This window comes from Lethenteron reissneri, chromosome 24, assembly GCF_015708825.2.
Source record: "Lethenteron reissneri isolate LAM-NWPU_2019-01 chromosome 24, ASM1570882v1, whole genome shotgun sequence".
In the NCBI taxonomy this organism is placed as follows: domain Eukaryota; kingdom Metazoa; phylum Chordata; class Hyperoartia; order Petromyzontiformes; family Petromyzontidae; genus Lethenteron; species Lethenteron reissneri.
The window spans coordinates 12,721,369-12,745,846 of record NC_083802.1 but is presented as its reverse complement, the minus strand read 5'-3'; the positions used below and the strand labels follow the sequence as shown (position 1 = coordinate 12,745,846).

The window sequence follows — 24,478 nt, the reverse complement described above, 5'->3', positions numbered from 1 at the left end:
GGGGGGGGGGGGGAAATGAAAGTGTTACGATGGGGTTTTTGAGTGCAGTCATTGGTTACCAGGCTCACTCACACCACGTACTCCACTTGAGACCCCAGTTCAATGACGGGCGGCCAATGTGGACTCAACATCGCCAGATCTCAGTGATGTCACCTCAGTGCTCTGGCCTTCGAGTCAAGCAGTCACCTCCAATGCATGCAATCTTAGCCAAGCTTATGAACCAACAACATGTACGGCCGCATAAACCAATAATACCCATTTCCGTTATTAGCTTTCGTTTTGTTTTTATTCACAACACACTTGGGAGCCTTATAATTCACTTTCGAGAACACAACGCATTTATGAGACCAGTCATCGGGAATATGTTTTGGAGATTATTTTATGGAAGGACAGCGCATCCATGCACACACATTGATTCCTCACAACGCATGCAATTCTCTAAATTATATCACGTCCAAGGCATCGTCTCAAAGGAGAGATGACATTTGTTTTTTTTTTGTCACATACCCCCCTAGAGCCTCAGTTTAATCAATCTGATATTAAAGATGCACTTTATTACGTAAATATTTTACACGGATCATGTTTTTTTTACTCGGGAATTAGGCAAAAGGCAAATCCCTCAGGGCAAGAAATGTTGTTAGCATTTTTTTTGTTTGGTGGAGGTCGTAATGAATCAATTAGAATTCTTCAGGTTCTTGATGATTGTCCGTGCATGCCGGAGCTCAGCTGGAATTTCACCCCATCGTGATTAGCTTGACCCCATTGTGGTGAGAGTTTTCCTCTTTCTGTCCCAGCGCATGGATTGGTTAGACTCGAGGGTAGGGCTCAACAGGGGGCGGGGGGGGGGGGGCACGTTTATAATTAAGAGCGAGCGTTGGAGTGAGAGGTTAAAGTGAATGAGTCAAGGGTTAGAGTTAGTGACTGTCATACTTGCCACATAACCATCTTTTTTGGAGGGTGGTGGGGTGGGGGAGATGGACAAATGCTAACAGAATGGGATAATTGGGGTAGACTACCAACACTTGGCAGGGATTTTTGGCAAAAGCTGCTCACTATTACTTAACTGGGTTGGTCATCTGGCATATGGTGCCTATCTTGCACAATTTGCTGTGGCAATTTATGGGTTTTTATTTTTTGGACAGTTTAAAAGGCATTGTACAAGAACAACTGACTTTTGTGATGTACGACGTGGAATTATTTTTCCGTCTCCAATTTCATGATTACGGTACTTTAGCTTTACAATGAGGCACTGTGATTGAAACGAATTCACAGAATAACCACTGTGGCCCGAAGCGATTCATCGCTGAGTGAAGTGATCCATAGATGAAAATGTATTCTGACGCTCAAGGTACATCCGTCATACGGATAATGCAGGCGATATTGAATTCGTGAAAATGTTGTCCTGTGTCTACCAGGTTCACGTGACCCTTACAGCCACTGGATATGCTACATCGATTCTTGAATCGATTCTACAAGAGCAGGGTGGATTGATCAGCAATAGTTACAGGCATATTATGTTTCCTTTGTACACCGAATTTCTGTTCATATTTAAATGTTTCTTTCATTTCTTTCAAACCCATGTTGATTAGTTTAATCCAGCATTAATGCATTTAAATTAGACACGCTTATGCTGCCAAAGTAGTTACGTTTCAAAACCAACTTTAAAGTAAGTGTAGAGTTGTTCCATTCTCTGGAAGGTGTTTTGGGGTGGGTGGGTGGTGGTGGGCAGGTTTGGCTGTCAGCCTGAATTCTCACTTCGGGGCAAAATAACAAAACCACCTGCAGTAACAAAAACTGTATATTCAGCTTAAACAATGCTTTGGGGAAAAAAACAAATTTGGCACTAATTATAAATACAACAAACTGAAGTCACTTCCTGAAATCCTAGATCAAGAAAGGGGGGCAGTGTACCTATCTCTCCTCCGGCATAGGCTGGATTTATCCCCCCGTAATTATTGCGATCCCAATGGAGTTTGCCTCATTACTGCTTGAAGTGGTTCCACTTACCAGCACTTAGGGTCACGCCATTACGTGAGGCAATATAGAGAGGGCTTTATTTTTTGTTGAGATACACACGCCGTGAAATAAAGACACAAAACATTTCGTAAAAACTTAGAAAAATAGTGGGGGCTGGTATTTTTTTTGGCCTTGGGAGCATGAACTTGAATTGTTTATGCTGGCTAAATACAACAGGTGACGTCAGGGTTTTCCAAACTCCAGTCCTCGTAAGCCACCACCACGCTACATTGTCCCACGTTCACCAATTTACTCCCCATTCAAGTACAAAATTAGCTCGTTCCACGCCGTGAAACTATCGCCGATCTCCGCATCACGTTGAAGTTCAAGTTCATTTATTAGGTATAGCCCTGTGAGCCATTCGGCTCTTGAATCGGGTGCAACCGCAACAAACAAAAAACATGAACAAAAACATCTTAAAGTGAATATGTGACTAAGTGCAAACAGAAAATCCAAGAAAAGACAGCAAAGTATTGCAGAAAAAAAATCACGGTACACCAACGCTGTGTGCAAAAATCCCAGTGGGATGCAAGTCAAACAACCAACAACAACCACAAGACAACTTAGATTAAGGTCATCAGTCTAACTCTGTACTACAACAAACAAACATGGCTAAACCAATACACTTTTCGAAATCACCAAAATAAAGCCATGAAAGCAATGAAACAGTGATCATAGGAGAACTGTGACGGAATTTTCACAATAAATGCCATAAACAACATGTACCACCAAAACACTGCAGCCATAGCTGGCTGCATGAGTCACTCCACAACAGCAGCAGGAGCATCAATCGGAGTATTATAATTTTTCAATGCACCTTAAAGATCAGCAACACTAAATCAAAACACAGGTTACACTTTGCAGCGAGCCCAGGGCAGCACCGTCGACGTTTGCGGACGTCGCGCACTCCACCGCAGTTGCTGCGTTCCCTTCTTTCCTCGCACAGCCAAGAAGACGGAGAGGGGGGCCACGCGGGAGGTTGGACCACGCGGCCGACGGAACGCCATCCGGCCCCCGGCCCGCGAGTACGCCGTCGAGACGCTGGTGGTGGCGGCGAGGGACGTGGTGGAAGAGCACGGCACTGAGGGCAGCACCAAGCTGCTGCTCACCGTCATGAGCATGGTGTGTCTCGCGGCGGTGGCGGTGGCGGCGTGTGTGTGTGTGTGGCCGTAGTGCGGCGGTTAGCGCCACGCTGCGCTATGAACCCGGCGAACCGAGTTCGATTCCCGCTCACGGCCAACACCCAGTGACGATGATCTGAACCGGTCCTGGGCCCTCCCCTAGGTCGACATCAGCCTCAAATTAGTACCTGGTGCGGTGTGTAAACATTGCCACTGGGGGAGACAAAGGCGGTCGGGCGTGGTGCTGGCCACCCACCCCCTCGTGTGCCGTGCCAGCCTTCATAGGTGCTCGCGAACAGCACTTGCCCCTGCAGTCTGTTAAGGCTATACAGGGGATCTTTGTTTTTGTGTGGCACAGTAGGGGCCCCCACAGTGGTGCATCAGCCAGTCATCTCAGTCAGTCGACCTGTGGCACGTGGGTCTGACCCCGTGTCCTCAACGTGCACGTAGCCTGGCACAAGCGCCATGGTGACGTCACCGCCACTTAGTGGCGAATGGCAGTTGATGTTCTAACAACAAGTGCCCCAACAGTCTATTGAGGCTATATGGGGTATTTTTTTACGTTTTTTTTGTTTGCATTCGTGCAGCGATTTGCGCGCTGCGCTTCGCGCTCACAGTCAACGCCAAGTGACGATTGTTTAAATCGGTCCTGGGCCTCCCCTAGGTCGACTCAGCCTCAAAATGAGTGCCTGTGATTGGTGTGTAAATATTGCTGCCAGACGTGGTACTGGCCCCCCACCCCCTCGTGTGCCGTGCCAGCCTTCATAGGTGCTCCCTAACAGCGCTCGCCACACAAGTCTGTTGAGGCTATCGGTGGAGCGATATTTGTCGTCTTAGTTTTTGCACCACGTAACCCTGTGTAGACGTTGTTCATTTGGCAGCTGTGATGTGATTTAAAAGGTAGAGGTCAAGGTGCAGCCCTGAAATTGCTCGTTCACGCCACTGCTGGTGAAAGGGCCTTGGCTAGAGAGAGTTCTAGAAAGCGTTTCGAGAGGCTATTTTAGCTTGTTGTCCTTCCGCCGCACCTCCGATTAGCATGGTTGGCTACATACGGTACATACATTTTGGACTACTCTTCCACACCGGTCAGATGTCGTGAAATAGTTTGGTGTTCCCATACCTTATCCCACCACACACGTGCCCTGCCGATCGACCCATTGTGGTGCGGACCCATTAATACTCCCAACTTTCAGGGGCTTTTAAAAAAAATACATCAATGAAGTGAAAGATTGCACGATCCCTCAAACTCTGTCTGATCTACGCTGATGTGTGTGTACACGTGCGCGTACATGTGTACTTCTGGAGATGGCTTGTAAAACAAAAATAAGTTTTAAAAAAATACAATTTCTTTTTGTTGGCAGAAACATTGTAAGGATTTATCTGGCTTAAAAAGAAAATATCACTCTTGATGGGTTTGTTTTTATTTCTTTTATTTTCGAGCAGGATCTAAAGGGACTGCGAATGTTTACGTCCCATGTGCCTCCCTCCGAATCTCCCGATTGGATAAACCCGACAGAATTTTCTGAAAACACTTTGATGGCATGCCTGGTCGTTACGAATGAGCAGATTGTCTGAGATTTCCCACTGCGTCCAAATGGACGCATTTTAAGACGAATAGTTAGCGATAGACCCGTAGGACTGAATTGGTGGTGGGGGGGGGGAGTCAGCCCCCCCCCCCCTCCATTCTGAAGGTTCAGCTCCCCTTCAAAATTATTTAGAGTCGAGTCAACAACTCTGGCTACAATATTTAACACCAGTGATGTTTTTTTTTCCCTGATATACATAGGGCAGGTGTCGGCAACCAAAATAAGAAGAGCCATTTCTTTCCAATTCGGTACAAAATTCAGTATTTCAAGAGCCGCAATGCATCTGAGTACATACTGTACATACGTACATATCGTCAAGAAGCAGCCCGTAAAGAGCCGCATGCGGCTCCGGAGCCGTAAGTTGCCGACCCCTGACATAGGGGATGGGAGTGAGGGCAGAATGCGCAATAGTCCAAAGCAGACGATTTTGTTTCTGATTCTGTTCAGCATTTAGCATCGGTTTAAAGTTTGTTTAACAGTGACTGTCCTCCCCCCTCCATCAGAGTTTGTGTATCCCCCCTCCACCATATTAACGAGGTGACGCTGCAGGGTTGCTTCGTGAAACATCTATTACGCTGCGATCCGAGGCTAAATCCTTTGCTCACGATTCACCACGCGAGTGGAAAACGGAATCTGAAGCAGCCTTGGGCTTCCCCTCCCACCCCCCCGTCCATAAGTGGAATCTCGTCTGGTGCGCTGTGTCAATGTCAGCGCAACACTGTCAGCACACACACTGGGGAGGAGACAAACGTGGCCAGGTGTTATACCCAGAGGCAGGTGCACTGCCAGCCTTAATTAGCGCTCACGATTTCCTGTAAATGTACGAGGACACAAGTGCCCCTGTATAGCTTCATAGAATTTTGGGGCAAAGTGCTGTTGGCGAGAACCCGGGCACGCACGGTGCACAGAGGTGGTGCGGCGTGGTCTGCACCGTTCGCCGCTTCATTTGCCTCTGCAATGCGGATGTTTGCACGCCACACGAGAAGTGTATAAATCCATTCGCCGGGCAGCAGATAAAACTCATTTCTTGAGAAACTGGATTTTGTGTTAAGTTTGTGTTCCTTCCTCCTGCACATCCAATTAGTACGGGATGGTGTGGAAGAAGTTCAACATACATACAAGGCTGAGTCGTCCTAGGGGAGGCCCAGGACCTGTTTCTATCTCACTGGCCACTGATGTTAGCCGTGGCTGGGAATCGAACTCAAGGTTGCCGGGTTCTGATTGCATTGTGCTCACCACGGCGCAATTGCTCCGCACCGGCGCACATATGTGAATGGAAACATACGCATTCATTGCATTGAGTGTTTTGCAACATGTGGAGGTGAGCTCGTGCTTGCGTTGTTGTTGTTGTTGTTGTTGTTGTTGTTGTTGTTGTTGTTGTTTCCTTTCAGGTGTACAACATCTTCCAGCACTCTAGCCTGGCCATCCCTATCCACGTGCGCCTGGCCCGACTGGTCCTGCTTCATGAGCACCCGGTAAAGATGATATGCAAGCCACTCATCCTGAAAGTCTCGCATTCTCTTGGCTCTAGCGCCTTTAACAAACCAAAATTGTCATTGTCGCAGTACAACATAAATGTTGATTGTAATACTGCTACCATTCACGACACCATCTCATGCTCCCTCCTAAATGGCGTTCTGTCTCTGTGCCACAGTTTATGTAATATTGTTGAATTGCCACGAGTGGCAGCTTTAAGCTGTGCGTGTTTTGGCACTGTGTATTTAGAAAGTTATGTTCACTATTAACAATAGGATTAGTCAGTTTTGAAATGCTATATGTTTTATAACAAGCTCTAATGCTTTCGGCTAACATCAAGATGCCAATCCATACGTATTACATTTCCTGTCACTATTTGTGCCTGACTGTGTGGCTCTCATCAGATCGTGGGCACCTAATCATGAAAAAGTATTATGGGCTAAAAATATGAAATGCACGGAGAGAACGTCTTGCTAATCCCCTGAATCCCAGCCAAACCAAACAGTTGCTTTGCTATTACTCGAAATAAGAAATATATAGATAGATGCATAATCACGCCTTCATGGTTTGAAGCTTTATTAAATACATTAGGTCACCCTTTTGGCTGTGGTGGTCAGTTCTCTGCCAGCCGAGAAGGGCTCTTCAAATAGAGCAGTATTCTCCGGGCCAGTTCACCTAAGGCATTCATGATATTTTCCAGTAGCGTCCCTTGGCTCCCCTTAGTGGGTACAAATCACTCTATCCTCAGCTTAATGTTGCACACTCGAAATGAAGGACGTGGGCAGGTGCTCCAAATCGAGGGCAAACACATGTATTGTGGTTAATCTGTAAGATGCAACAGCACGTGTGTCACACACAGCAATTCTTCAACCGAGTCGCCATCAACCATGTGACTGGTGTACAAGTGTGGTTATTCAATAACCAGCCACCTACAGGCCCAACTCAGTCATCACATGCTGCTGTACACACGTGCATTGATGCACTGCACAGCACATCAATACTTTCACAGAACCACACTTTACTCCCTTGCCGCACAAGGAAATAATTAAAAGAGTGGTCCATTCCTAATGTGCCACATTAATTACTGACCGAATATGTTTTCCCGGCTGCTGGTAGACTTTATTAGACGCGTGACTAGTCACCAAAGCCAGAGTGAAAGGTATACTGGATGTGGTGAGTCCAGGGTGCGAAAATATTTTCCATGTGACCGAACACTTGTAGGCCTAGCTAAAATTAAGCCCTGAATCTACTCCTGAATTTCCAGTTTCAAGTGACATTTGCAGGGGGCTGAATATAATAATTTGGCTGTAGAGAGAGTCATTTCTTCAGGACTACTGTGTTTTTTGGGGAACAGTTTTGTCAGAAAACTGGTACGATGAGGCCCACTGCTGGAACATGAAACATTGTCTCCACATTCTATTCATTCAATGAAACCACCTGTGCAGTTAAGCAAACCACGCAGTTAAGTAAACCGTGAATCATCTCCTGAGATGCCCTGCAGCACCACAATACTCTTCTCAATATTTGGCAATGCTAACCCCGGAAGCGGTGGCCTGTGCAGAATATCGGAGAAATATTAGAGAGGTTGGACAGGAGACACGACGAAGAAAGAAAAGACAGTCCTGGAGTTCATCTTCTTGGTTCTTTCGGTAAAGTCACGTAGAAGGGAAATAATAAAATAATTAACAAAACAATAATAAATTGTTTTTTTGTATTATTTCCCTTCTACGTGACTTTACCGAAAGAACCAAGAAGATGAATCCCTGCAGTCGCGAAAGCTTTAAATCGAAAGCCCTGGAGTTATTTGTTCATGGCACTGCCTGGCGAATGGCCTCCGTTAGTAGGAGCCCCTCCAGTGGGATTTTAGACCTACTCTCCTGCCTGTAGAAGTCACCGAGAAATACACATTGTCAAAGAAGAGGGGAATTTGAGGCCATCGCCAGTTTTGAAACAGGTTTTTACGAAAAAAAAGTCTCCAGTACACCGAACCAAATAGTTAAAATCGTAATTTAAGTGATTTTCAACTCTTTGTCAATCTACTGCTGGATGAAGACCTACTCTATGTCATGTCAGTCATGGGTGGTTGTTTTGTCCATACTTCACCGTGCTGGTCAATGTGGGTTGGTGAAGGGAGGGGCCCAGAATCAGTTCAGATACCCACCCACCACTGACATCAGTCATGGCCAGAAATGTAACTCTGAATATATTTGAACATAATTAAGTGAAGCAGTTTTGGGCAGTGACGGATTGATAGCCAAGGGATGGGATGCATCTGAGGGGAGATGGAGTGTTGAAATCAGCCCGTGTGCGGGTGCTCGGTGGATTATTGTATTGTGGGATCATGAGAGATGGTGAGATGACTTGGGGAGGCCTTTGTCCAGCAGTGGATTGATCATGGCTACTGCTGATAAAAAAATATAATCTACGTTGGAGTGTGCTTCTCATTTATTGTGCCACTCTCGGCACTTGCTGGAGTGGCAAATCTTTGAAAGTGTCGAGCAAAGTCTGGACTTACCTCCACGTATGAGAAAAGAGGGCTTTAGCACTTAAAGTAACAAGCTAATACCTACTATAATCACCCAGGAATGTCTATCCATAACACTCGTGACGTCACTCCACATTGACCAGCCCCCCTCATTAATAATCATGAACAGGTGACGTCCTCCAAATAGACCCCCCCCCCCTCATTAATAATCATGAGCAGGTGACGTCACTCCACATCAAACAGCCCCCCTCATTAATAATCATTATAAGGTGACGTCCTCCAAATAGACACCCCCCCCCAATTCATAACAATTAGTGGCTGACGTCACTCCACATGGGGGGCCGAGGTGCCTCCTCCCCCCTCCTCGGCGTCAACTCACAACCCTCACTACAAAGGCAAAACCCGCACGTCACGCGATCTCCGTAGCGCTGTTGAGACATCAAAGTAAAAAGGACGTCGTGATGAACAAGGGATTATAATAACCTTTAAATGAAATATGTCTGTGTCACTGCGCCCTTACAAATTGCACACGCATTGATGCAATGAATATCACGTCGCAGTCTGATTTTCGCTTGCAAGTTTCACATTTACTGCAATACACTCGTCCTTGGACGGGCAAAAGGCTAGTGTGTAATAGCAATACTGGGATCGTTGCGGTTTAGTACGGTATTGGACGAGATAAGTTATGATAATGGGTGTCTTTCGCTGATTACTCTTTCTGTAGAAATTCCAAGTAAAACAGCTTGAATTGATTGGGGCTGCCAGCTGCATTTGAATAATCTTGGACCTTTGGCATTCCATGCTAATGAACGTTAATTATCTTGGATGTAATTGATTTAATTACTGATTTCTCTTCCATACTTACTCATGTCTTAATTATACATTCTCAACTGCAAACATACAATCAGAAGTACAAGTACATTTGACGAATATTCATTAACTAGTCTTTGGTAATGGCGCGGTGACACAGACCTATTTCATTTAAAGATTATAATCCCTTGTTCATCATGACGTCCTTTTTACTTTGATGTCTCAACAGCGTTACGGAGATCACGTGACGTGAGGCTTCTGCCTTTGTAGTGACGGTTGTGAGTTGACGCCGAGGAGGGGGGAGGAGGCGTCTCGCCCTCCCCCCATGTTGAGTGACGTCACCTGCTTATGATTATTAATGAGAGGGGAGGGTGCTCCATGTGGAGTGACGTCACCTGCTCATGATTATTAATGAGGGGGGGGGCATGTGGAGGACGTCACCTTATAATGATTATTAATGAGGGGGGCTGTTCGACGTGGAGTGACGTCACGAGCGTTGCACACATACATTCTTGGACCATTATATATAGGTAATAATAATGGTTGGGGGGGGGGGGGTCCATTTGGAGGACGTCACCTGCTCATGATTATTAATGAGGGGGGCTGTTTGATGTGGAGTGACGTCACTTGCACATGATTATTCGTGAGGGGGTGGAATACTCCATATTGAGTGACGTCACCCGCTCATGATTATTAATGAGGGGTGGGGGAGGGTGTCCATTTGGAGGACGTCGCCTGCTCATGATTATTAATGAGGGGGGCTGGTCGATGTGGAGTGACGTCACGAGCGTTAAGGACAGACATTCCTGGGTGATTATAGTGGGTATACTGAGGATATACTTTATATTTGCACGTTGCAGTGCATGTTAATGCCCACTTGGAATTACGTAGTTTATGATGTAATTACAACAAATAACAGCCAAAACAACGTCAGAGAAAATTAATCGGCCGTTACAAGTGGACTCCCCCCTCCCCCCCAATAAAATCAAGTCCATCCACCGGCTCGGCATTGATCTGGCCAGCCAGTGTAAGGTCACTCAGATACATTGTTTTGCGGGGACTTATCGGATAGCAATTGGGGAAGCCGCACTTCGATGTGCTGGCCATCGTTAACAATAACTGGCAAGCCAATTCTAGATTTGAAGCTTTCGTGACTGCAAGGATTCATACTCTTAGGTTTTTTCGGTAAAGTCACGTAGGTAAAAAATAAAATTTAAAGTTAATAAAAGTAATAATGTAAATAAAATAAAATTATAAATCACGACGTTTCGGAGGCAACACAAGTCTCCGTCATCAGGTGGGACCGTCACAGCTAAAATTACTGCATCAAGTGAGGAAAATTCCAAAAGACCAGCCCTTAAATACATTTTTCTCACTTGATGCAGTAATTTTAGCTGTGACGGTCCCACCTGATGACAGAGACTTGTGTTGCCTCCGAAACGTCGTGATTTATTATTTTATTTCCATTATTACTTTAATTAACTTTTAATTTTATTTTTTACCTACGTGACTTTACCGAAAAAACCTAAGAGTATGGCAAGCCAATGCCTGAACTGACCCTGGTTCCCCCCGTACCCCGCGTCACCAACCCACGTGACCAACGTGGTGAAATACGTTCAGAACGGTCCTCCCGACCGACAGCAGTTGATTGTCAATGGGCTGTTCAATTAATTATTAAGAATAACCCTCCCTTTGATGCTGCTAATCCTGCATAATGCATGGGCATAATGACTTTAAACCCCTCGCCAAACCTCCTACGCATTTCACAAGTAGTACTAATCGCATATCTGCATTTTCCATAAATATGCAAAATTCCTCTTGATATGCAAATTATTTTGTCAAGGCGCTCTCCCCCCCTCCATCTCAGCTTAAAAAAGACGCTCCAAGCCTGGGGTTGTCATTCAGACTCTGTCTCCTTGACAGACCTGTTCTTCACCTGAGGACGGCTGCTTGCGTTGTGGCCGAAACGTCGTGAGAATTATTTTATTATGTTTTATTATTTTATTATTTCCATTCTATGTGACTTTACCGAAAGAACCAAGACGATGAATCCCTGCAGTCATGAAAGCTTTAAATCGAAAGTTAAGAATAAAGTAATTCAGTCAAAGAGTGTTTGCCAAGGCAGACCAGGAGAAATGAATTAGTGACCTTCAGTGGTAGAGTACATCAATTTCAGTGGAGTCGTGAGAGGCAGTGCCCTTTATTTACCCAAGAAAGTCACACCGAATGTCCACACTCCTGCAGGCGGATATTTTGACCAATTCCCGTTAATTTAAGTTTTAAAAAAATGTTAGCATGTTAGAGGAAAGCCGGAGTACCCGGAGAAAGTAGATTAATATGATTGGATATAACTCAAAGCTGATACACACGTGGTTTAAAGAATCCGTTGCTCTGCTGTCATTTCATTGCCACCTAGCAGCCCAAACACAAAACACCTGATAAGTCAAAGCCAGATTCCTATCCAAATAATAACTCATCTCAAACCTGCTTAGCTTACGAGATCTCATGAGATCAGTCACGCTCAGCGTGATTTCGCCATGATCTAACAAACTCACATTGTGTGTAATCTTGGTTTAAAGAGCCAGCTTCATGCAATATGCAGTAATATAATACATTCATATTTCTAACATACATGCTCACATACTCTATATTTTATTAAATAGAGTTTGAATTGTAATAATTTAACACGTTATAATGGCAGTGGTGATGATGTTGGTATCAAGCAGCTAATCAAATGCAAATAATACTGGTAGGAACCTCCTGGTTACACCAGCCCACAGGGGATTATTGTGTCCGTCGTGCAGGGAGGTGGCTGCGTGGGGAGGGTGGGGAGGGGCTGGGTGGGGAGGGTGGGGAGGGGCTGGGTGGGGAGGGGCTGGTCACCCCGTGGTGCCCTTATAAAACTCAACGTTTAACCTACTCACGCCGGCTTGTGCCCGCCCTCACAGTCGGACATATTTGCGGAATACACCACGCCGCCGTTGACCCTGGCCATTGACCTAACAACCCAACGTTCCTACCAGCTCCATCCGCAGAAATGTGTTTTTAAAATCTGTATTCCTGAAACTTAAGGGGGGGGGGGGGGGGGTTACACAACAAATATCAGTCAGAATTGCTCGGTATTTCAGCAAGCAGTCTGCCATGCGCCGTAAGCCAAAGTCACACGACCGTGGGTACGTTTAGAACCCGGATATGATCCACACCGTGGTAGACCTTGTGTTGAAAGTGAATTAAGTGAATGCTTCCAGAATCTTTCCCTTTTCATCATCGTTCTCACATTTTCACGTCATGATTCTCTCCGCATATTTTAGCGAATATTAGTTTAAACATTGAGTTGTGCTCGAATGCAGTGTTTGTCAAAAAAAGTTGAAAAAGAAAATAAATCAGCCTTCACATTTGTCAGCAGAGCAGCAGAGCCATGTTTTTTTTTTGCAAAATGGTGTTTTTCAAAACTTGGCTTACACGTAATTAAAAAAAACCCAACACGTTCCAACTCTATTCACTCAGACTCCCGATTTTCCAAAGCACTCGTCAGTCAGCCACGCTGTTTGGATACTTGAGGGTTTCATTGTGCCGATTAATTGCCGACTGTTTATGAAATTCGCCGTTCCCGTGCCTGCATCGGGGTTCTGCCGTGGTGGTCTTCTTTCGTGTGACTGACGTAGATCCAGAGCAACAACTGCAATTTCACCCTCAGGTGCCGTGGTGTAATGATGGCAATGATGGTGAGCACACTCGACTAGCAATCCAGAGGCTTAATAAAATAATTCTCACGACGTTTCGGCCACAACGCAAGCAGCCGTCCTCAGGTGAAGAATGAAACACCACCAAGCTTGGAGCGTATATTTAAGCTGGGTTGGAGGGGGGGGGGGAGAAGAGCGCCTTGACAAAAGAATTTGCATATCAAGAGGAATTTAGCATATTTATGGGAAATGCGTGGGAGAATTATTTTATTATGTTTTATTTTTATTATTTTATTACTTCCCTTCTACGTGACTTTACCGAAAGAACCAAAAAGATGAATCCCTGCAGTCACGAAAGCTTTAAATCGAAATTTAATCCAGAGGCTGTCTGTTCGACTCAAACTTCCCGGCGCGGCAGTTGAAAGGATGTTGCAAGCTTATTAACACCCCCCCCCCCCCCCCCCATGTGTCTGTCCACCCAGGAGTATAAATGGGTACAGCACGGTTCATCGATTGGGAGATCAGGTGTGGTGGGATAAAGCGTGGGTACCCCCTGGAGGGTGCTCTCTAGAGTGAGCTCTCTCTCTCTCTTGGAAGCTGTTCTACCGGCAGTGGCATGAGGATCAGGGCTGCACCGTTTTGCCTTTTGCCTTTCTCTTGTCTGCAGGAGAGTTTGTACGTGGGCCACCATGGAGAAAGGACTCTGCAGAGCTTTTGTCGCTGGCAGAACAGCGAGATGGGCCACGGGGCGTCGTCCCAGGCTCCCCCCTTTGACGCCGCCATCTTCGTGACCAGGTACGTCACCGCACACAATTTTGACGCACGCATGTACTTCACTCTTTCGTAGTTCAAGTGCTCCGAGGTCGTTTGATTCACAAGCTGGACGCTTTTGAGCTTAAGACCCGGCCCGGGTGTCGAGTACCGCATTGCGGAAAGTCAACAGTGGTTATTCGATGAGAGACAGACACTTCCCCACCATAGGAAGGTGGAATTTCCACCACTTGACCAAAAGCCCAAAACAGAGATGAGAACCAACCTCGTGCTCGCTCGACGAGGATGATACTTAGACATGAACTTCACGCATTGTCGTATGATGATTTTTCTTTTTGAAAGATCTTCCAACCAATTTTTTTGTCCTCTAATGTGCTGATAGTACATGTTATTTAAATAAAGCGCTCTTGTAAAAATTTGGTCATTATTCACATACGTCTTCTTGGTTCTTTCGGTAAAGTCACGTAGAAGGGAAATAATAAAATAATAAAAATACAACATAATAAAATACATATTCTTAGGTTTTTTCGGTAAAGTCACGTAGGTAAAACATCAAAATTAATAAAAATAAAATAAAATAAAGATCACGACGTTTCGGAGGCAACACAAGTCTCCGTCATCAGGTGGGACCGTCACACCTGATGACGGAGACTTGTGTTGCCTCCGAAACGTCGTGATCTTTATTTTATTTTAGTTTTATTAATTTTTATGTTTTACCTACGTGACTTTACCGAAAAAACCTAAGAATATGAATCCTTGCAGTCACGAAAGCTTCAAATCTAGAAATAATAAAATACAATTCTCACGACGTTTCGGCCACAACGCAAGCAGCCGTCCTCAAGTCACGAAAGCTTTCAATCGAAATTCTCACATACGCTTTAGCAGCACAACTTTTGCCTGCATTATGACATGGCCACACACGTAATAATCTATGAAAAGCACGCCCAACTTGTTTGGCTAAAGTGCACTTGTAAAAAAAATGGTTGGAAAGCGATGCTTTTCAGAATTGTGAGAATTGTTTCGGGGCTGTGGGTGCAGGGGAGAAGTGTGTTACGATCAATCGACATTCAGGAATTGCCCACCCATGTGGCTACAAGCCTTGATTAAAGGGGGTTAGGAAGGAGAGGGCATGCCAGGTACAACCCCTCAGCTGTTCTTTGAAGACCGCATTCCACATTTTGTTTCGAGATTGACTGAAACTGATCACGTGTTTTAAACTCACGTTAGAACAAAAGTAATACCTGTGGTTTCATCATCAACAGCCATGTTCAATCTATTGCTGGATGAAGACTTCCCCAATTCGATGGTTTCACTATCTTATATGAATGAACGCATTTACTGTTTTCATGCTTCTTTAGATTGAAAAATGTGAGCATGACACCGATTTCACTTGTACAAACAATAGTGTTGTCTTTCTTATGCGCTTCACACGTGTCGGATTGGTGATACATTGACAGTTTGAGAAATTTCGATTTAAAGCTTTCGTGACTGCAGGGATTCATCTTCTTGGTTCTTTCGGTAAAGTCACGTAGAAGGGAAATAATAAAACACTAAAAAATGAAGAACAGGTCTTTCCGACAGACCTGTTCTTCACCTCAGGACGGCTGCTTGCGATGTGGCCGAAACGTCACGAGAATTATTTTATTATGTTTATTTTTATTGTTTTATTATTTCCATTCTACGTGACTTTACCGAAAAAACCAAGAAGTTTGAGAAATATTAACTGAAATGCAGTTTCCTGGATTTTACACTGCTCATGTGGATTGACAGTGTTTAGGCGGCATTTAATTGTGTTCAACAATTTTATCTCCCCTGTGGACTCGCAGACAATGGTTTGATCTTTCTCTATTATGAAACACATCTTTGTTTTTTTTTACGATGAACATCGCACATCACTATCCATTGGTGTCACAAATCCCAGATCAGTAATCAAAGGTTTTTAACAATTGGGGTTGTGCCATTTTATAAACCTTAATTTTGATAGGCATCAGATTTTGCCAAGAGGGAAAATTTGACTTATGCTGTTACTGGCTTACATCCCGGAAATTAACAATTGCAACATTACACACAAATCTGTCACATCCTCGAGCCAAGTTCACTTTAAAACGTGCAGCACCCATGTGCTTTTGGCCTGTGGCCCCATTGAGACACATAAAACAGTCCGTGTTTTGTCAATGCCCAGCAGTTTTTAGGACCGCTTAAATAACTTGAAACTCACGCATCCCAACGTGGATTCCCAAGGCTTCAGCCCGATTAGTTGCAGTCCGGTTGTGCGTGCTCCACTGTGCAACGGCAACTGAATGGCTGGACAAACGGATTAATTAATAGAGTCGCCAAATGAACGTCTCGCTGGGTTCGATTTCACCCTTTTTGTTGAGTCGCCAATCACTTATCCGCGGACGGCGTTGTGTTGGGCCTCTGCAAGCACTTTGTGGGCTGAAGCCGCACGTGATTGAATCGAGCGCCTAATCCCACATTTATTCCGGCAACGTTGGCCTCACGCGCCCTTTTGTGTCCTGCCCTTTTGAAGCGGTGGGCTTTCTCCCCAGATTCTAATGGGCGCAGAGTGCTGACCTCCGGAAAAAAATGCTTCAGCTATGAACGGAGCTTGCCTGCTCTCACGACACCAGCAACGAACTGCAAAATGACCGCACATGTGCTTAATTGACTTGTGCAACGGTTTTTTTTTTAATAATCGTTGAACTATCCAACTTGTTACGTTAAAAATCAATTAGGCCGTGCGAACACAATGTTTCGGCCAGATTTACAACTGAGTGGTACTTCTCTGGCATTGCCACATGATTTAGCACATGTTGGATATAATATCTATTACCTTTTAAAGTTTTGAGTGATTTGGGAGAAACGGGAACTACATTTGAATGCACAGGGTTTTATTTTCATCTACATTTAAGTTGAAGAAACACTGCACACTGAAAGGTAGAGTTTGTCGTCAGAGATGTGAAAAGAGAGACCAAGCAGGAAGAGATATTATCTTGGTACAGACATGTAGGACAGGGTGCTGTGTAAGCAATCCACAGAAGATTCTGGGTCGTTTATAATTTATCACAGGTTATAAAAGTGGGAGGACATGTGATTCGTTTTGGCCTCAGTGCTTTCGGCCACGACCCATATTACTCTGGTTTCACACAATAAAAGTCATCTTCGGTTTAGTTGTTTGCAATGAGGAATATTCTTTAAATAGCGACTATAAAAAACAAGGAGATGCATCATTCTGTCATTGCATTAAATATTTATTTTCAATAAGGGTCGACATGCTAGCATGAAGTGGTTTTCAATTACAAGGTGCACTCTTATGGAATGAGAGGTTTTGGGCACGGAAACATTGGGATGAATGTTTAAAGATAATTATCATCCTGTAATAATGATAGTTATCAATGTATGGCCTAAAACACTGATTTCGCTTGGGGACAATTGCATGTTACCTCATAAAAGCCTTTTCATTGCACTGGTGGTGGGTGGTCACTGATTGTCAAGCTGATATTGCGGATACTCCCCCCTTGCTCTTGGTTAAATGGTGACACACGGTCTGCAGTGGTCAGTTTGTGTGCGGCAGAGGCATTACATTCTTATTTCACCAGGTTAACAATTCATACCAATTAACTTTCCCTTATTTGTCATGATGATCATTATTTTACGAGTGTAAAAATAATAGGCCGTTATCGTGTGTGTGTATGCGTGCTGCACATGTGTACATTGTTCTTTAAAAGGTGATTTTAAAACGAAATTGCTTTCAAATTTAAAAATTTGACTCGAGTAAAAAAAAAAGTGCTCTCTCAATGATCACAATTTTACTGTTCCCACAAATCGAATCAGGTCGTGCTGACGTGCTCCGTTCAGTTTCAGTATGAAAGTGAACGTGGCCCAAATGTGAAGCGTGCCGTATTGACCGCACTTTAAAATAAGTACCGTTTGTGAATAACGTGAAACAACAAAAGTGCCAATTTTCATCTTTGACAATTTGCGTTTCTTTTTGTTGCATCTAGGACAGATTTCTGCGTGCACACGGACGAACCTTGTGACACTGTCGGTAAGTCAGTCTTTAATATATGCCCACACACACTTATTCCTTGCTTGTTTTACTCATGGAGGTGACCGTTTACCTTTTAAAATATTTGAATCGAAAAACAAAGGAAACTATCAACGAATGCAAAAAAAAATTCGCAGCATGTTAGCGAACTACGTTCCATACGCTCCCCTCAAGATCTGTCACAGGATGTAACTTTCTTTACAGTGCCAACTTAATTGGATCAAGTTAAAACACTGAAGCTTAAAGAACTGTACCATGTTATAACGGGTTTTTTTTTCTTTCATGAAATGCGTTAGAGTTTCACTTTGAAAAGGAAAATCAGTTGCAGATGTTGGGAATTTTGTTTCGGGACAAACAAGACTTTACTTTTTTTTCTCCCCCTCTCTGAAATACAAGCGTGCGCAGTTCGTCGATGATGAAAGCGCCGTTACTTATCCGAGTACCTTTGGCATTGAGTCACAGCCCTCGTGTGCCCATGGATAGTCCTGGTAGATTTGTTTCACGAGATTACCCACCTAAAACGTAAACTCAACTCGACACACGTCGGATTTACCTTAGCATGGCCATGCGGTGGAATAGTCACGAAAAAATCGAACTTCTTTCACCTCACCCGCTGGAAATTAAACCACCCACTTAAGCGAGCTGATTTCCAACTGTAAAGCGGTTTACGAAAGCCATTCCGGCCGGTTACGTGGACACATTTTTGGAGGGTTTATTTTTTTGGGTGAGGGCTGTGGGGTGGGGGAGTTACTACTTAGTAAATTGTACTATTGCTATTTAAATTTTGAATTATTTCCAGCATATGCAAACAATTACAAACATTCCAGCCTGTCGATTATCGAGACTGAAAAAAGGAGATGCGTCACAATGAAATGTTCTTTAGGTGCATGACGTGTCTCCCTCGCAAGGCAAGGTACCAAAGGATTTAAACAATTGGAGGTATGCGTAGGGTGGCCAGTCATTATTTCTGTTCCGTTGGGAATGTTACGCGACGAACATTTACCACGTGCTTGGCTGGGATGGTTGATTTTAAATAGCTTTCGTCGTAAAGAAAAACTTGGATTTTTGTATCATCTCATTCAGTGTGTGCGCATATTCGTATGTTCGATGTTAGGCAGCTTATCGCAACTAGCGGTTGATGAATGTTAAAAGAATGAGACGATGTTTTTTTTTTACATCTGTCATTTGGATTGAATGCAACAGTGTGGTTATTGTACGCTGGAGGAAGCATGGTCCTGCACATCTTTAAGTTATTCAACAGTTGGCAGCCAAAACATTTAGAATCGGGGCATGCAGGGGGGCTGGGCTGCTGAGGTGGAGACTCATTTGGCTGGTGAGCTTGCGGTGTGTGCTGGCTGGCAGTGTAGGTTGGCTGCCTGGCGTGCTGGCGTGCTGGCGTGTAGGTTGGCTGCCTGGCGTGCTGGCATGCTGGCTGGCTGGTGTGTAGGTTGGCCGGCTGGCGTGCTATCTGGCTGGCGTGCAAGCGCGCTGCCTGGATGGTGTGCTGGCTCTTGATAGAGAGATTCTTTCCAAGCCACCTGGCAAACAGCCACTTATTTGTCCAAACATTGACTCGAAAATGAACTCCTTTATCCTGGCTCGTGCCACTTCACAAGGGATGGGCACAATCGCTCGGCACAAGCGAGCGCATGTTGTAACCAGCTGCAATGAGGATTGTCTTTGAATTCCGGTCTGTGAGATGGATGATTCTTATAGATCCCAAATCAGCTTAACATTGTACTATCTGTACTTTCGAGATAAACGACACGGTATATTTTATTGTATATAAAAAACACGCTCACAATATGGAGGTAAAACATATTTGAGCTCACGTACATTGTTTACAGTTTGTTTCAGTTTTTTAAATAGGTTTACGATGCACGCAACATTCCGTAGAAGAAAATACGAATATGTACAAATAAAAGAAGCATTGCTGTGGTGTCGAGATCAAAAGCTCTAAAGCTGAAAGCACTCAGTGGAACAACTGTGGAACTCAAATGTTCATCTCACATTTGTATTGTTTTCGTTGCACAGGGATAAGGAATGGGTAGAGGTGGATTTGTTGTTGGTGGTGGATGTTGTTGTTGGTGGTGGTGGATTTTTTGTTGGTGGATGTTGTTGTTGTCATTTTGCCTCTCCATTCTTGTACGTAAGAACCGTTATTGGAAAAGTTAAACTTTTCAAAACGAATGTGACCCACCACAGTCTGACGTAACCGTTTTCCCACATTTACTGCTTGGCTCTCGCGAAAAGGGTTGCACTCGTTATAGAGAGGAGGGAGGGGGGAGCGAGGGGGAGGGGGAATGCTGCTTGGCAGTGTGGTGTTTTCATTAGGTCCGAGGCCAGGAATCGCCTCCTCGGCTTGTTGTGTTTGGCAGCTTCGGTCACGTCCAGCCTTGTGCTCGCCATCAGCGGAGGTCTGCGCTGAAACATCTCTTAACTGAAGGTGTGGCAACCTCTTAAGGAAACCCATCAGAATCTACCTGTAATGCACTCGGACATTGTTTCTATTGAATGGCCCAAATGAAAATTTAGAAAACTTTGGAAGCCGCTGGCTTCTTCATTCCATCAGCGAGATGTGCGCGTGCAAACTCAATTTTGCCAATTCCTTTGTTGCGTTTGCGTGAAGACGAACTCGCGTGCCTCCGGAGTTTATCCACAGCCGCGTGGTTGCGTGTAAAAGAAATGCTTTTCGTTTATCGCCCAAAATGGGGGTTTTCTTATCAAGTAATGTCCATGAATTTTTTTACAGCTGCACCGGCAGATTTGTTGTAAAATTAAAAAAAAATTGTCTGCGTCATTGCGTCGGTCAGCGGCGGGGTGTGTGGTTGACACGGTTGAAGGGATGTGCAAAGAAGGGTGACGGAGCAGTGAAGTCATAGGATGTGAGGTCGGGGTGTTCAAATAGCCTCATCCAGGAATGTGTAAAGAGTAACCGGTGACAGTCGAGGCAGTGTTGGGGGGGGGAGCAGTGGCATAGTGATGAGTGCACTGAGCTACAATCCCACCTACTTCAGTTCGAGTCTCAGCCATGGATGGGCAACATCAAACGCGAGTGCTATCTGATTTGATTCTGGTTAAAATAACCTTCGTGACTGACGTTTTTTTTGGGGGGGTGACCTTCATCTCACATTGGATTGACAATGGGCAGAACCTTTTTTTTGTACATTGTAATGGTGACAGTGACTTGTATTCAGTGGATAAAATGATGAGCATATATTTCCCCTCTCCTCTCTGTCATGATGCGGTGTTTCATTTTAAACACTTGTGGTAGATTTTTCTCAGAGGTGGCTAGGTGACTCGGGAGTTAATACTGTGTCAAAAACACTGAGCTGCCACCCAGGAGATTTTTGGTTTAAATCCGGGCAACCACCCATGAAATAAACTAAGTTTTCAAATGGAGATTTTTCGTTGATCTTAGCCAGGCCTCTAATGACTGCACGCAAAAAAAACCAATATTATTCAATTTATTTTTCACAATTCATTTGATTCCAGCTCAGATAATTAAATTACTTCTGATTTGATTGCCATCCAATCTTCTTCGTTTTTATGGCACGGTGATTTGCAATATTATGCGTTGATGTCGAGGATGGTGAGCCAGTTGAAGGCGATTAGGGGAAGCAACGTTGCAAATGTCTGAGACACTGCCAGTGAATAAGTGAGGCTTTGGGGAATTTTTGGACGACTTGTTGCATGGTTTGGCTCTGATAGCCACAGTTGCAATGCAGGCGGGGGGGGGGGTGCTGCTTTTCACCTCCCACCGGTGTAATGGGTGGCCACGTCTGTCGTGCAGTGAGTACATCAATAGTAGGGCATGCTGTGTAGGTACAACCCCTAGTCTACACTAGGGGTTGTACCTACACAGCATTCCCTACTAAGATGCAATTGAAGGAACCTCTTTGGATCATCATCCAGAAGCTTTCAGATGTAAATGTCATCATTTTCTCGTGACACAAAGAGCACATTCGGTAATTAATTGTGGACGAAAATGTTCACATTTCTCAACTGCCTCATGAGTTCCAGTTGGAAGGTGAAACTGACAAGAAGCTGACTTGTTTACCGGCTGCAGGCAATAAGGCTGGACAGTCACACCTGTCGGGTGTGGCGTTGCCACCTTTGAGGTACCAAAAAAATCTGGGACACATCGTGGCAATAAGAATTTTGTATCTCACAATTCCAGCAGGGGAGAAATCTGCATGCAAATGCGTACTCTTGAATGGTGTATTATTATTATTCTTAGGTTTTCTCGGTAAAGTCACGTAGGTAAAAACATCAAAATGAATGAAAATAAAATAAAATAAAACAAAAAATCACGACGTGTGTTGCATCCGAAACGTCGTGATTTTTTGTTTTATTTTATTTTATTTTCATTAATTTTGATGTTTTTACCTACGTGACTTTACCGAAAAAAACCTAAGAATATGAATCCGTGCAGTCACGAAAGCTTCAAATCTAGAATTGGTGTATTATTAACCATCTTAGTACAAATTTACAAAAAACAGAAATTCCCCACGACTGGCACTTCAAAGGGAGGACCGATCCTAGCAAAAGCAGGACAGTCGCAACCCTCGCCAGGTGCGTGCATCCAAGCACCTGGACGCGTGTTGAACTTCTTTCGCACCGTACGTAGCCAACCACGGTTACCCGATGTGCCGCAGGCATCGCCTACCTGGGCGGGATGTGCAGCGACCTGAGGAAATGCGTCATCGTCGAGGAGAACGGCCTGGGCCTGGCGTTCACCATCGCGCACGAGCTCGGGCACAAGTGAGTCGCGACATCACGCGGCATTGCCGGCCTGTTCAGAGTCTGATGCTGTGTGGCGTGGGGTGAATTACCTGCTGCCTTCACTGCTCCGTGGGTTGTCGCGGTTGTGCCGATGCGTTTTCGCGGTTTCCGCTGCGTGTTGTTCGGTACAATATCTAAAATTCCGCTCGACGTGCCCGAGAGCTTTTGCGGTAAGTTAATTTCGTCCATCTCTCGGGAGTCTGCGATGCAAAGAGGAGCTGCAAAAGGAGCTGAGCTCTGCTGTTCGTCAGGATACACTTTTGAGTGTTTTGCACTCGCCGTGTTTTTGCGTGTGCGCGCACCGGGCGGCTAAAACACAGCAAGTTGGTACGGTAAGAGGGCACAGGCCAGTCATCTCAATCAACCCACGGCCACCTGGGTCTGACCCGTGATCTCCTGCCAGCGGGCGTTCGACACTTGCCTTTGCCTTAATGTGCACATAGCCTGGCACAAGGTGATGTCACCGCCACTTAGTGGCGAATGGCGATTGCCGCTGCTGCTATCGTCGTTGGTGCTGCTCTGCACGTGGACTCACTCCGGGCTCTCGCTGTCGCTGCCCCTTGCCCCGGCCCACGGGGTTTGCGGTGCCGCCACCCACGTCGCATCAGGATACACTTTTGAGTGTTTTGCACTCGCCGTGTTTTTGCGTGCACGCGCACGCGTGTGTTTGGCTCTGCACCGGGCGGCTAAAACACAGCAAGTTGGTACGGTAAGGGGGCACAGGCCAGTCATCTCAGTCAACCCATCTCAGTCAACCCATCTCAGTCAACCCATGGCCACCTGGGTCTGACCCGTGTGATCTCCCGCCAGCATGGGCATGGGGCACGACGACGACGGCGACGGCGGCGGCAACTCGGCGTGCGGCCTGGGACCCAGCATCATGGCAGGCGAGTGGGTGCGCGGGAGCAACAGCAGCGAGCTCAGCTGGTCGCCCTGCAGCCGCTTGGAGCTCCAGCAGTTCCTCAGGTCAGTGCCGCGACCCACCGGCACCCATACCCCCACCCCAACCCACATTTAAGGCCATGTTAATAATATCAATATTTCTAGATTTGAAGCTTTCGTGACTGCAAGGATTCATATTCTTAGGTTTTTTCGGTAAAGTCACGTAGGTAAAAAATTTAAATTAATAAAAGTAAAATAAAAATAAAATAAAAATCACGACGTTTTGGAGGCAACACAAGCTTCCGTCTTCAGGTGGAACCGTCACAGCACGATAGCTGTACCTTGATACTTGATACAACTAAAAATATAATATCAATATTGAACAATTCTGATTCAGTCTCAGGAAAAATGGAGTGGCAAGTTCAGTCGGCTCGATTGTCGCTGTTGAGCTGGCGGAAAGGACGTATGATGGTGATATGATGAATTTTTATTAATCAATAGTCTTCACATTATGCGGGGTTCAGCAAATGTAAAGTGTGCGCGGCATGTAACAGCTAAATTTGTGTTTGAACGGTGGTAAATTGGAGAACCCTCTAAGATGAACGCAGTGGGTCGAGAGGAATGAGGTTCGACAAACCCTGCGGCAGGTGACCTTGGAGTGGTTTCACAATGAGAGCCACGGTGTAAATGGGATTTGTTATTATTGTAATAGATTGAAAGCTAATTCCTGTAGAAGTGTATTTGTGTTTCGTTGGTCCTTCCCCAGCACCTCCGATTAGCACGGTTGGCTACGTACGATGCCAAAGAAGCTCAAC

General features: G+C 45.1%; 1 protein-coding gene across 2 annotated transcripts in view; it reads left to right on the top strand.

Moving 5' to 3' along the window:
- Positions 1–24,478, top strand: part of LOC133346610 (A disintegrin and metalloproteinase with thrombospondin motifs 17-like) — a 91,184-nt gene that overhangs the window by 21,275 nt on the left and 45,431 nt on the right. For both annotated transcript variants that reach the window (XM_061558300.1, XM_061558301.1), the window contains 6 exons: positions 2,963–3,138; positions 6,115–6,198; positions 13,845–13,972; positions 17,953–17,996; positions 22,655–22,760; positions 23,592–23,747. In XM_061558300.1, the coding sequence (XP_061414284.1) occupies positions 2,963–3,138; positions 6,115–6,198; positions 13,845–13,972; positions 17,953–17,996; positions 22,655–22,760; positions 23,592–23,747 (694 nt within the window). The remainder of the gene's footprint in view (positions 1–2,962; positions 3,139–6,114; positions 6,199–13,844; positions 13,973–17,952; positions 17,997–22,654; positions 22,761–23,591; positions 23,748–24,478) is intronic.